The sequence below is a fragment of the Neolamprologus brichardi genome, chromosome 10 (genome assembly GCF_056152115.1).
Source record: "Neolamprologus brichardi isolate AB-2024 chromosome 10, ASM5615211v1, whole genome shotgun sequence".
Classification (NCBI taxonomy): Eukaryota; Metazoa; Chordata; class Actinopteri; order Cichliformes; family Cichlidae; genus Neolamprologus; species Neolamprologus brichardi.
The window spans coordinates 2412377-2427500 of NC_142113.1; the positions used below are offsets into that span (position 1 = coordinate 2412377).

The 15124-nt window shown below is 41.5% G+C and overlaps 1 protein-coding gene across 1 annotated transcript in view; it reads left to right on the plus strand.

The window, feature by feature from the left end:
* The window catches only part of uvrag (UV radiation resistance associated gene), a 117587-nt gene that overhangs the window by 28124 nt on the left and 74339 nt on the right, over window positions 1-15124 (plus strand). The window contains exons 9-11 of the mRNA XM_087847059.1: window positions 9075-9159; window positions 12702-12789; window positions 13028-13088. Of these exons, the coding sequence (XP_087703185.1) occupies window positions 9075-9159; window positions 12702-12789; window positions 13028-13088 (234 nt within the window). The remainder of the gene's footprint in view (window positions 1-9074; window positions 9160-12701; window positions 12790-13027; window positions 13089-15124) is intronic.

The following is a 15124-nucleotide window of genomic DNA, read 5'->3' on the forward strand; positions in this document are numbered from 1 at the left end:
CTCCCAATTCCAACGAAATCCCCAAATCTTTTCATGATAATCCACAGAAGGCTCTGCTGCAGCTACCAGTTGTAAAGAGAACAGGATATAAAAGTAGTTCTGACAGTTTGACTATTTTGTGTAAATTGTGGTAAGCACAGGTCTAACCAGGATGCTTTGCATGTTAATTTAGAACAATAGTGAGTTTGTTTTGGCTCACTCATGTAATAGCTGGGAGATGTTAGCCTGTCACTTATGCAGTGCAACTGGCACATACAGAGATATGAACTCACATCCACAATGCAAAAAACAAACAACAAAATAACAAGAAAAAGAAAAGATTCTTAGAATTTAGAAACACTGTTGCTGAACAGACAGATGGTTGTCTTTATTAGAAATCCGCTGCCTGAATGTTAGTCTTATATTTAGCCAAATGCATTAATATAAAGTTGTTGATCAATATATAGATGTCAGTGTTTTTCTAAAAATACGTTTTGGTATCATCTTTGTCTGCTTATGTGTTCCTGTTTTTATAGATGAGTTGCATAGGTCGTAAACTAGAGGTGGGAATCACCATACATCCCACGATACGATATTATCACGATACTTAACGCACGATACGATATTATTGCAATTTTTTAAAAATATTTTGCGATATTCAGATTCTGTACATAAAGGTAAACTTTATCAATATTCATTTTCTCTAATATCAAAGTCTCACACTCAGTCTTTCTCTCATTTCAGTTTTATTTTTGACAAACTGAACGGTTTGTATTACAGTCTAGTCCAACTTAACTGAACCAACCATCTGGTACAATTATAGCTATTCTGAACTTAAATTTAGTTTATTGCTGCCAAAAAAACAAGTTAAACACATTTGGACAGTGAAGGAATGTCAGGATTCTTGCTCAGAAAAAGGATCAACATGCTCTGAAGTCAGACTTATTTTGATATTTTGTTACTTTTTTTGTAACAAAGTATCGATTTCTGCTGTCCCTGTATCGATACATTATTAGCAAACAAAATATCACCATACTACACAGTATCCATTTTTCCCCACCCCTAATAATTTGCATTTCTTTAATAAAACGAATCACACCAATCCTTCCAAATGTGTTCTTTCAGTAATGTGACAGTTTTAGTTGTTGTTGAAAGAGAGAAAGTGAAGCTTGTTACCAAACTAATGGATTTTACACCCATGATTCCATAAATTCAGGTCCTGAAACGGTGTTAATAATTTGTCTTACACATATGAGACACATCGTTTGTCGGTTCTAAATGCGACATCTATAGAGAAGTCTGCTCTTTTTAACCGCTCGGTCAAGGTTTCCATGTTGTCAGAGCAGCAGGAAGATCATTTTAGTGTATTAGACAACGTCGTCTTGGTCCAGTTGGAAAATGGAGTTTCTTAACACAAGCAGATCTGCAGTGCACAGATACTTCCTGTGGTTTGTGCAGTTAACCCTATAAAGTTTCCATCTTACAGATAGATATATCCATTTATATATCTATAGTCACATGTTCTGATGTAATGAGCCCAGTGCAACTTTTCAAAATGAATCGACAGGATGTATCTTGATTTCTGTGTCCTTTAAGATCAGCTCGCTCTTTGGCAAAGACAGATCACTGAATCACCGATCTGAGGAAGTGATTAGCGTGAAGTCTGCACTCATACATACGCTGTCACATAATAAAAGAGCTCTGAGAGTGCTTCAGGGAGAGGTTGCCTTTGTGACACGAGTCTGAAAAATGACCATTAATTCTCTTCCTCTTTATCTGTCACCACTCTGTCTGCAGCCAAACGAACTCACGGCTCTGCTGCCTCGCAGCTCTATGGAGGCCTTTTTCCAGACTGGACAGGTGCTTATTAAAAAATAGAAGGAAAATTCCTTTAGCTGGTTAAAAAGAGGGGAAAATCTGGTCTTTTAGGAGAAATTAAAATGCTATATGTAAAGACAGCCAGGCTGAAGTCTTGTTGCTTTTCCCAGACTCATAAGTCAAAATCCAAAAGCCACATGCTGCTGGGCTCTGCTGTGCTTCCAGCTTGTTGTTTAACTCCTCTAATCAGCCAGCAGACATTCATTTGTTTCAAGATTGGGGAAAAAGTGTGCATTAATTACAGGACAGGATACTGTTGGAGACAGGTGTTTATAGTGCTTCGTACAGCAGCAGATTTTCTGTCTGATTATATTTAGATTGGCACCACAGTGTGTTTGTTTCATATGATCTCGTCTTTCACTTTTGAAACGCACACAATTCGATCAATCGCAGGCGAAATTTCATTTAGAAATTTCCCCGAGAAGCCTGTGAAAACGGACAGATTTGAGCCAAAAATGGTTCCTGTTCAGCAAAATCACAAGAGCGTGCGACGAGGCGGGTTCATACGCCACTGTTGTTTTAATCAGAAGCAAGTGTTTCATTTGTGGAGCTTTCACACATTCCAGCGCTTATAAGTTGCAGGTTTACCTTCAAATTTTACTGACAGTTTTACAGCGAGTGTGCGTATGTTGCTGTGAAATATGTCCCCCGTGGGCACCGCAGATGGGCTGGTGAGCTCCATTCTTCGTCACGCTCTTTAGGATCTCATCCGTACCTGGCCGTGTGGTCTCGTCGTCTCCCACACGTTCACAGGGCCCATTAGCAAATAGCTCTTATCAACCTGTTGTTCCCACCGAACGGGCCTCCCTAACAAAACAGCAGGTGCAGAAACCCAAACGTAGAGAAGGTGTTGCTTTTTTCTCTCGTGTGTCAAACTCGTGAGAAACCAGATAAAACGACTCGAGTGTTAAACTATTAGAGTCTTCCTTTAGACCTGCTAGAGCCTGTTTGGTGTAACGCTGATGCTGTTAGTACAACGAGCTGTCCACTGCATGCTGATTAATGTAATTCCAGGGAAATCGGAGAGGAAAGTAAAAGTTTGTTTTTCTGTCACATGTCAGCATGATCACTTTCCCCCCATTTTTTATTTTTTTAAGTTATGAATTGAAAGTAAGTCTTTGTGTCCTCCCTCTGAAATCAATCACTTGGGTTTCTATGGGGTCACACTCTTGTCACAATTTCCGCCTGTCTAATTTCCCTCCTTCCACCTCGAGCAGATGACATAAATCAGGCCTGTGAGCAGCGTTTATTGTACTTGGTAACAGTAGTTATTCTCACGCTCTGCCACACAGCCAGGGCTCCTGACCAATAAATGTCAGCGGTTGGCTTTCTCCAGGTTTTGTGAAGGTATGGTGTGTGGAGGTATTTGTCACCTCAGTGAAAAAGGTCTCATATTGAAGCGATCATCATTAAAGCTCTTTTAGCAGCAGCTCAGCTTTACACATTTACTTCAACCAGCTGGCTGCCGTCTCGAGTCAGGCTAAAGGTTGACAGGTACTGGAGTCGACACTGTGCTTAACGGGCCAACCATCTGCCTTCTTATACTTACTGACCCCTCTGACATTTCTATGCCAAGGTCAGAAATTTCTTATATTTTGTCCTAATAACTGATATTTTTCCACTGAGCTTTTAATGTGAGTTAAATGCTGGTATAAAAACCAAGCTTATTTACAGTGTATATTAGATTAATGCACCTTTTTAAATCGTTTCATTGAGAACTTTGCACTTTCTGACTAGCTTTGACCTGCACTTTCAAAGTATTTCTGTACGGTCGGTGCCGAGCGCCCGGTATTTCAGGAGCCACAGACGGCCCGATTTGATGGTGGGAAGTAATATATACATCCATATTGTAAAGGAGATCAAAGAAGCTGCGTTTTGCTGCTTTTTACTAGAGTTCACCTCACATGTTAGAGTTTTACGCTGTGTCCCCTTTCTCGTGCAACCAGAGGATCCATACTGTAAACAAGTCCATTTATGGATCCTTCATTTATGTCTTAGTCAGTGTTGGGCAAGTTACTTTGAAAAAGTAATTAATTATAGTTACTAGTCACTTCTTCAAAAAAGTAACTGAGTTACAAGATTCTAAAAGTAATTAACTATAGTGTTACTTTAAAAAAAAGTTTAACCCTCTGGGGTCCAGGGTGTAATCGGCCATTTTTAATCACTTTTGATGTTTCCTCCACATTTTACCTTTAAAAACGATTTACTTTGTCTTGTTTGGTCTCATCAGCACAACCTCACGTGTCTGAATTTACAGTCATGTTTTCATTTTGACACACTGTGTTAACACAATTGATCTAAAATTAGACAAAATTCAATAAGATGCCACAAATTATTTGTGCCACTCCAAAAACATCATTTCTGTCCACTATGAAGGAAACATCACAGCCTGATACCTGCAGCTCTGACAGCAGCAGGTGTGTCACTGCTGTTTCTACCTGGAGACAGCAGTTGCCTCATTGTTCTGACACACAACACAAAACTATCCACAACACTACACACTAACTACACAAGACAACACATTTACTACACACTCCAAACACGCTAAACGTCACAAATCTCTCACATCTCAAAACTCTCTCGCTCTCCCCCCCTTCCCTAAGTCTTCCCCCTCTTCCTAAACAACCAATTGTCATGTTGCCATATCATTTTTTGATTGGTTGACATGGTGCATTTTTCCACCAACACGCTCATAAGCAGAGAGGTCTCGCTGCGCTGTCCTTAGACAGCAAACGTGACGAAACTATTGAGGAAAAACATGTATATCTTGTTTATCATGACTCTGGTTTTACGTGGCCGATCAACACAGTTTATAAACTGGTATATGTCACCTTGTTGCTTTGTCATCTCGACTACTTTATTCTTCCTCAGTCAAACAGCAGCACTCGTGCGATTGTTTTGCCCCCTGAGCTCCAGGTGTTGTGCCAAAAAGTGATCGTCAGGCAGAAAGTGATCGCCGTCCGTGGGAGCGCGCAGCTGCTTAAAGCTGATATAAACTGCGGTAACCTGAACGCAGCTTCAACCGACTGTTTGTTGAGAAATAGTAACGCGACCACATTTTCTTGTTAGTAACGGTAACGGCGTTGTAACAATAGAAACAGTAATTAGTTAGATTACTCGTTACTGAAAACGTAGCGCTGTTAGTAACGACGTTATTCCCATCACAGGTCTTAGTTTGTGTATTTTCCAAATTCTATAAATTCTGCGTACTTATTTTGAACCACGTTTGGGCGGGCACACTGGATTTTTCACTGCAACAGATTTTCCTGTGCAGGAATTGTCACTAATGTGTTGCATGCATGTTTGAGAGGCACCGCTGAGCGCCACGTCTCCGTCTTATAATTCGTCTGGTTTCATGCAAGTCACAAGCTGCCCATTAGTAGCGCCACAGAGGGGAACGTCCATTTGTTCATACGAGGAACTTGGCGAGAGCGCTCTTTTTGTAAGGCAAACCACGACAGCGCTCCGTCACGTGATAAAGCCACGTAGCTTCTGTGCATTAGCTGATGGTGACGGATCCTGAATGCCACTGACACGTTTACATGTTATTGTCCAGACTTTACCCAGTGCAGGAACACAGCTCTTTCATGGTACTGTACTCACAAATGGTCAGGCCAGTCTCAATAAGTCTTCTGTCTGATTTACAGGAAGTTGTCTGTGAGCAGAGGGGACTCGACTGTAGTGTCGAATAGTTATTTTTAGAGTAATTTTTTTGGGTTTTTATTCCATGTTGTGTAGTGAGAGACCAGTGGGCAGGACGATGCATATTCACTGCTGTGTCTTTACTGTATATTGTCTTTCCATACCGTGGAACAGATTAGTGGGATGAAAGCACGAGACGATGGATGGACAGAGCAGATAGGACAGAAGTGGGCATTACATGAAAGCAGGAGTGGAAGACCGTGGAATCTGGGTTACAGTGTTTTCGTGTGATCTCTCACAGCAGAGCGATGGCCTGTGATCTCTCTTACGCTATCTGCCTTTCTTCCTAATCTGATGAAGTACCTGTATTTTCTGCTTTGCTCTGTCTGCACTATGCCCTCTCACCTCATACCCTCATGATGTCAGTTGGACAATCGTGGATATGAGTGGAAATATGGGATCAAAGCAATCCTGTTATCCACCTGATCGCACGTGCTTTGATAAGCTTTATTACTCCGAACTCTCACTTGTGCCGGCTGCACTTTGCAGACTTATTTAGATTCAAATTTCAGCAAGAGGGCAACAGTGTTTTTTCACACATGAGCGTTGTCCTGTCTACTTGCAATAACAGTGCATTTAAAAACAATCGTATGGGAGAATATTTAGAACTGTGCCATGTTGTTTCTGTTCGTACCGGATATACTAGTGAGGTGCAGGTCTTCTTCTGTTGGAATGCTTAATACAAAACGCACTGATAACAACAATCGGCTTAAAGTAGACAGGTGTCACCTCTGAATCTCACCCAGCTGTGGTGATGTGGCGCATGTTGGAAGCGTGCAGTAATTTTTCATAGGATTCGTTAATACGCTGACATTTAAAGGAAAAAACCTGATTTCTTTTGAACTCTTTAACAGTGGTGGTTTGTTAATGTCACAGTTAACAGCCCCTCACAGCTTAGGGGCTAAAGAGCCGCAGGTTGGTGACCTCTGGCCTGAGCAGACCCTACGATCAGCTTTGGAGCCATTGTCTTCATGTAATACTGTCACCAAGGGGCGGTGTCACAAACGACCGGTCTGTGGGTTATTGTTGCTTGTTCTGTTGGTTCTTTAGTCAGCTGCAAGGAGGGGAAACACCAAAGTAGGCAAAGAACTGAAGTCTGTCTTTCCCATTTCACTATTTGACTTATGCACAGCTTCATCTTTGTCTGCCTATGTGTTCCTGTTTTTATAGATGAGTTGCATAGGTCGTATACCCTCTCTGTAAGCAAACGGACACAGCATTAACACATTGACACAATAGCACCTATAAGCAGCACAGTCATTTTCTTCTAAACCTTTGCAGCCAGGATGTGGTTGGTTTCATTTTTTTAGATCCATATGCTGTGTAGGGCTGCCACAAACGATTATTTTGATAGTCGACTAATCAGATCATCATCCATTGGACGTACAGCTTACACCAGCATGCATCTGCTCTTATATAACTATCATTAGCTTACAGCTTTAAGTGTTTAAGGTCTGTGCTAACTAAAAATAAAGACAAGATGATAGTTTATTAAATTTTAATGAAATTTGCAGATTGTTTCGGTGAAGTTTAATAAACTCCTTGCTATCTAAAATATAACAGGACACCGGAGTAAATGCTCGAGCATCTCACACTTCTGATAATCAGCTGTCTGCTTGACGTTTATTCAGCTGTGTAAAAACTATAACTTTAATCTCAGCCAAACCGATTTACTCAGGAACAAATAACATATTGAAAAAAGCCAAACAATAACATTTTTAAGTTATCTAAGTGACTTATATATCATGTTTAACCTGAGTAGCGAAAGACGGCGGTGGGTTTGAAAACGATTAGCCGGGAGTCCGGTGTTCTCACGGCTCTAGTGAGCCTAGCCCCCGGCTAGCTATCAAGCTAGTGGCTAACAGACGTCTCCGAAAACGTCGGAGCGCTTTTGAAAATATGTGGTGTCTTGATAAACTGAGCAGATATTTGAAGTTTACACAGCTACATTCTCGCCTGAAAATATGTTAAACGTTTATTTTGTGACCCAGAAAGAATAATAAGAGTAATATTAAAACTAACTAGCTGCCGCCATTGTTGACAACTGAGCTGGGCTGCGCTATGAATTCTGGGACACAGCTTCTTCTTCTTCAGGGTTTAACGGCAGCTGGCCTCCTTGTACATGCAGTGCTGCCATCTTCTGTTTCAGTCCGTTATTACACTCTTAAATCCTACTACTTATTCCTGCGTCTTTTGTGATCTTACAAAGCTTCAAACAACGCGTCGACTATTAAATCAGTCGTCGACGGTTTTGATAGTCGACTAATCGTGGCAGCCCTAATGCTGTGCCCATCATTGTATACAGTCTGTTCTGTATGTTCTGGTGGTTTCATGCAGACACTGAACTGAATTCAGTACTTAAATGTGCTTGACTACATATTTACTGTAAACAAAATGCATTTCACTTAAATTCTTCTTTCTCTGAAAATGAGTTACATTTGCCAGAATGTGAATTATTCTAAGCTAGATTGTGTTTAATTCTGCAAACGTATTAAAGATCGAACTCTTTGTTTGACGGCATACATTGAGAGGAACTAGAGTTATAGAAAAACTTCAGAAGGCGCTGCCGTCACGGCTTAACCAGTTAGATGAAGCCAAGAATGTTAGACGCATGTGATTTCAGATCAGCCGTCTGTCCATCTCCTCTTACCGTTAAACAAAACTGCTTCCCACTGAGGAATTAGAAGCGATAAACGGCTGCTAACCACAGCCAAACCTGAAGAGGAAATTCATGTGAAAGGAGAGGAGCCTTTATGGGAGGACGCTTCGCATCCAATAACAATTTTCCTATCAAAATCCCTTTTTATCTGCATGAAAGGATGCTATTTATTCAGACGACTCAGAACGCTGTTGTGAGACAGACGAGACACAAGCCAGAATGTAACGCACGGACTGCTTTGCTGAGTTGATGTGAAATGTGAGATTGATGCACGTCTCTGCAGTTCACCCCGTCACGCAGCAAACGGCTGCTTTCCTGTTTCCTTTGTAATGATTATTATTCATAATTTGAAAGGGATAAAAATTAAATCGTTCGCTGTGTAAACAAGCCAAAAACAACTGTAAACATTGAGTTCAAAGCAAAAATATTCGATGCATTTCTACTGCATTTACCTGTAATCTTACGTGATGCTCTATCCAAGAAACATGCTGTTCGAACCTTTAATTAGCCGTTATCGTTCTGCTTTATTCACGTGCATACTGCGAGCTCGCCAACGCTGCGGTAACGCCACTTCCTCACTCTGTATCATCCCGTCACTTTTCTGTCTGATTTTATTCATTTCCCCAACTCTGTATTTACTGTCTGACTAATCCTATAATCTGCATACATATGTCATTAGGTTTTATGTTGTGTCAGAAGGAAATGTTTTGGGCTCATCAAAGCAGCTGTTTGATCTTGCTCGGGTTTAACGGCGGATGGCAGCCAACCAAACACGAGCCCACCTGGCTGGCTGTTCAGATAGACCAGAACAAACACATACCTAATAATTTACATTTTTCTTTTCTGTCTCTGTCAGAGGATTCGTTTTCTGCTCAGCACGAGCGTCTGAAGGAGGAGAAAGAGTCCTTATCCAAGCTGCAGAAGGAATGCACAGCCAAGAGGTGTGTATCAAACCGCAATTAACCGTTTCTGTGTTTGCTGCACAGAAAAACGATTTAAAAGCTTGAACCATCAGATGGACCCTCTGAATGATGATGCTCAGTGTGTATTAAATTGAGCTAACAGGTATAAGATTGCACCCTGCACCTTACTTCAAAACAATGGCCTGTTTTTGTGGCCGCTGCTCCCTGTTTGTGTGTTCTCCACCAAGAGTTTGCACATTGTGCTAAAAAGGCGCTTGGCCGGTGTTTGCCTTGGCTTGCGGTGAGACGTGTGTGCGGCGGGCACATTCTGGATACGTTTTTGTTTATCTGAGAAGTACCTGGCAGTCGCAGAGGGTGAGCCAGAGCCCCAGGAAGGCCAGCAGGGGCCAAGAGACCCAACAAACAGGAAATTAACACCGACACTTGTATCTGCTTAACATCCATTCCTTGGAAATAACTTGTCGTTTGTTTTTCATGAAAGTGTCTCTTTTCATTTATAGCGTTTAGCGAGGGAACGTTATACTGAGCATACACACTTTTTCTCAGCCTTTCCACGTTTCTGTTTAATATTATTTGAATCTTGTCATGGCTTCGATCCCCAGAAAGTTACAAGTACATTTACTCAACATGTTACTCTGCAAATGTGATGTCAGTATTTTCACGATACTATTTTATAGCTGCAGTTGACTCAACAGAGAGATTGTGGACTTTTTTGAGTTCTTCTATACTACGACAGGATGTGTGATTTATTAATTTAATTGTTTATAGTTAAAGGTTAAACTATTGTGTGACAGCTTTCTTGAGTTAAGAGCACTTTTAATTAAGACATTCCACATTTCCACATGTTGGCAGTTCAGCCAAAGAAATATTTATTTTCTAAACTCATCAGATGGTTTTGTCCAGATAAACTCCCAGCAGAGGTCACGTTAATCGCAGCTTTGTAGGAAAAAAGCAGTTACAACACAGCAAACCAACATGACACAACTATATAAGACAACTAAAACTGTTGTGCTCAAAAACAAATAAAAGCCACACTTATATGTAGGGATGGGTATCGTTTAGGTTTTATCCGATACCGGTGCCAAACCGGTACTTTTGAAACGGTGCCGGTGCTTAAACGGTGCTCAAACCGGTGCTTAAAGAATGGAGAACACAAAATTGGTCCAAAAACCTCTCATGTTCAGCTGTTTTTTTGTAAAAAGATAACAATGTTAGCCTTTTCTGCAGCTATGGGGCATATATGGTATCACTCTTGGCTGGAAGCAGCTTAAACAATGGAAAAAACACAAACTTTGTCCAAAAACCTCTCATGTTTAGCTGTTTTCCACTTTTTCTTTGGTCATTTTAGCCTTTTTGTCCAGGGTGAAGGGAGTATCTGCCATCAAACAAGAAGACAGCCGCATGTAGCTATGATGGTGTTTGCTAGTTCACCTTACATGCATTAATGTAATAACGTGGTTAGCCTACTCAACGTAAATTACACACGAACAACATTAAGCTACTCACGCAGAGAAGAACGGCTGCTGCTGCATCATCATCCTCATCATTTCTGCTACACTGGCAGGGCTAGGGGCCAGGACTCTCCTCTTCGGGTTTTTGGGGGATGTTGCTAACTCCGGGTCGATAACAGGCACCACACCCGCAGTAGATGTGCTCGGTGTGAGGTCTCGCAGCAAGCTATCAAATACGGCGCATTTCTCGGCTTTTAAAAAAAAACGCTATGCGTCGCCAGGTATTTCATCAGATTTGAGGTGTTACCTCCTTTGACAGCATCACAGTATCAGCTTAAAGCACTTGTTGCAGCTGCTGAGTTTGCATCTTTTGCTGTGAAGTACAGCCAGACTTTTGACCGCTTCACCTTGGGCATTTTTAATCTGTAGCTCTGCTCTAAAAGAACGTACGTACCTGGACCCGCCTACTATCCTCGGAAACGTAAAATGATTGGCTAGAATCTAAAGTGTATCACAGCTCAGGAAAAATAAAACCGAAATGTGCGCTGCTTTTCGGTCTGGTTACTACCGTTTATGTCAGAACCAGTGCCATCATGGCACCGGATACCGGTACCCATCCCTACTTATATGACATGTTGGACCTTCATGAAAGATCTTTTTGGAGCAGTATATTTATTCCAATTATAAACTACAAGTGCTACTTGTTTACTGATACAGTGTAACATTAGTTTCACTGTATCATGCACAATAACAGTGGAGTTAACAGTTTGCTCATTTCCAGAGAAGATCGATCCCACTTTTATGTGTTCTAACAGTAAAGTCAGCACCCAGTTAGCTTATCAGAAAAACAGAAAGAAGTTTTTAGCATTGAGAACTAAACTTCTTCTGTCTCTTCTTTCTGTGACGCAGAGTTGGAGTATACACAAAGTGTTTAGGTTGGCGTATTTTACGAGTAACTGCTCAAACAAACATGTATTTTTAAATGTACGAATGTTGAACTCATAAAAATACATCGGTTATTATGTAATGACATCTTCCAAATTGATGTGTTCTCATAAACTTAGAATGAGTCCATTAAACATACACAGGAGCAGGCGCCGGTTTGGAAAAGACGCCATATTGCCTGACTGTCTTGAGATAGGCGTGGCATTTATTAGAGACCAGCCACGTGTATAGTGTGCTAAAGACAGAGGAGGAGAGGACTCGTAGGTGTTGATGGATTACTGAGCGAGAACTCGATGATGTCCTCAACGACTCGCCTCGGTATCGCTGTCATTGGTCAGACGTGAGCTTCACAGATTCATCAGTTTGTGTCAGACTCTTTGCACAAACATTTCCAGCCTTGTCCAGAGCAAACAGACGTGGACACGTGTCATAGCTGAGGGATGCAGGACTGACAGCCTGCACTCATTACAAACACAGCAAGCACAGGAAGTGGTTCGAGCTGTTCTACAGTGGCCACCGATTATGCATAATCTGCAGTCCAATAGCATCTAGTGGTGAGATTTTACACACATTAATGGAAGAACGTAGAAGTATCTGCATGAAATGATTTGGTATTAACCACACTGATCCACAAGTAGAGGCATGAGTGCCGTACAGGGCGTTTAAAATGCGAACAGACTCACTTAAATGACTCACACATTTAGAGAGTATTCATACAAAGACATCCAGTCACGTTCATGACTTTTAACTATAAAACTTCAGGTAATGACATTTAAACACAAAAAAATAAAAAGGGGAATCCTGGTAGGTTTCACTTAGCTCAACAGCTTCCTTTAGTTTCAGTCTGTGTCACCTCGGAGCTATACGCATAGGTCAAAGACTAAAACCTGGATAACAGCCATTAAGAATGATTTTTCCTAGTGGCCATAGACAGACCCTGCATTACTAAAAAGGACTGACCTGTAGTGACACTTTTGAACAGTACATTGTCACTTGCTATTTTTGTTCCTTTTTTTTGCCAACATTAAACTGCATCTTTTGTCTTGATCCCTTTTATATAGGCAGTAGCTGTCAGGCCTTTAAGGCTTTAATTGGGAGCCTGTTCTCCCTCTGTTTGTCATCTGTTCCCATCTCTTTAACTGACCTCTGCTCTGTCTCCATCAGAGAGCAGTTCCTCAAGTCCAACGCCCAGCTCACCTTCCGTTGTCGTCAGCTCCTCTCTGAGCTTTCCTACATCTACCCCATCGATGTGGTGAGTTGGGCAACTGCAGAGAAATATCTGGTTACAAATGTAAGACTTTGGTGAAGCACAGATGCTGGAGGGGGTTATATAGTGTGTGCAGTGATTTCCATGTTTATTCCAAAGATAAGTTTAGTTTGTATACTAACTGAATGATTTTCGGCCCGTCCCTCCGCCGGCTGATTATGGATCTGTTGCTGATGTCCAGTTGCTCTGTCCTTCATGTGAAACCTCTTCTTTAAATCCACAGACCAATCAGTCGGATTATGTCATCTGTGGAGTGAAGCTGCCAAACTCGGAAGACTTTCAAGGTAATTGATTATGTGCCTGCCGCCTATTTAAGTGTTACAGGAGGATAAGTGGTATGCTGTGCAAATGTTTCGTCTTGCATTCGACGTTTGTGGTTAGGTGCAGATGTCGTGAAGTGAAGCAATCTAACATTTTACTGAAGGATAAATGAAGGCTGATGATTTCATAGACAGTTATCTATGATATCATAGTTTTGGCTATTGCAGATGGCAATTTTGCAAAAAGCTATTACTGTGTTAAGGTACCATAACCTTTGTCGTACTGTGCACGAATGCGATAATTGATAGTTTGTCTTTTTCATACACAAAGGGCATAATGACATAATTGTAGCATAAATGAGGGGAGAATAGCTGTAGTAGCTGCAGATGATTGATATTCCCATTCACTCGGGCTGCTCAATCACAGTACACCCACTGCTGCACGTCTCGTCTTGTGCATGACATCAGTGATCAAATTAACAGAGACATGCACAGCCCTTTATAGGTAGACATGCACAAGAGGAGCACAAACTATGCATGGAGCGCGCCATGTAAAAAGAAGGAAGACTGCTCCATGCTGATCTAATTACGATCAGTTATAGAGGGCAATGAGAGCTTCTGCAGGGAATTGTTGATTTGGTCGTTTTGCCCTGATGAGATGCAGCGTGGTTAGTTTGCATTCTTGCTGATCTCTTGCTGGTAGCTGTTGGAGTTGTTCACTGTCACCACATTCTGAGAGGGTCTTGTGACAAGATGCTTTTTATCCAGTTCTACCGCCCCAGTGAGAAAAAAGCCACAAAAACCACATGGCATCGTATAAAAGACACATTAGTGAAGTGCAGGGCATTAAAGAAGTTGTGTCAGCAGGCACATTCGGACACAATGCTCCCGTTATGAGCTTGGTGGGGAAGGTTAGAGTAAAGGTCGCATCGTATGCGTCGTGACAAATTGGATTTGCAGTCACAGCAAGAGAAATGTGATGACTGTCTGACCTCTTAATAGTCGGGGGATGAGAATTGAATGGGTTTCTGAATGCTGAGCTTTGGTCAGGACCACTTGTCCAACACGGGGAACACAACCTCCACTGTCCACGCCACATTCTCGGGCTCCCCTTCCTCACAGCTGGTGAAACCCAGCAAGCCTCTGAGGCCGTAATTCAGCAACACTAGCCTCGTCTCCTCCGCTCCCTGCTGCTGCTCCCCACCTGTTAACATCTTTTACATACACAGTAGAGATGGGCAGCCATTACTTGTTCTCAATTTAAAATTTGACGCACAGACAGAATCCTGTTTTCTCTCATTTTTAGATGATCGATCAGTCCTTTCAGACACATCTATAAAAGTGCAAGCATGAACCACAGCCCTGAAGTCGTCTGTTACTGGTGTGAGGCTAAAGTGAGGCAGATTAAATTTAATACTGACTCAAAAGGAAAATGATGTACTGCATGTGTTGTCAGTAGGGCTGCCACAAAAGATTATTTTGATAGTCGACTAGTCACCGATTATTTTTACGATTAGTCGACTAATCAGATCATCATCCATTGGACGTAAAACGTACAGCTTATTGCACCAGCAGAATCTGCTCTTATATAACTATCATTAGCTTACAGCTTTAAGTGTTTAAGGTATGTGCTAACTAAAAATAAAGACAAGATGATAGTTTATTACATTTTAATGAAATCTGCAGATTGTTTCAGTGAAGCTTAAGAAACGCAGCCGTCTGCTCCTTGCTATCTAAAATAAAACGGGACACCGGAGTAAATTCTCTGCCATCTCACACTTCTGATAATCAGCTGTCTGCTTGATGTTTATTCAGCTGTGTAAAAACTATAACTTTAATCTCAGCCAAACCGATTTACTCAGGAACAAATAAAATACTAAAAAAAGGCAAACAATAACATTTTTAAGTTATCTAAGTGACTTATATATCATGTTTAACCTGAGTAGCGAAAGACGGCGGTGGGTTTGAAAACGATTTGCGGGAGTCCGGTGTTCTCACGGCTCTAGTTAGCCTAGCCCCCGGCTAGCTATCGAGCTAGTGGGTAACAGACGTCTCCGAAA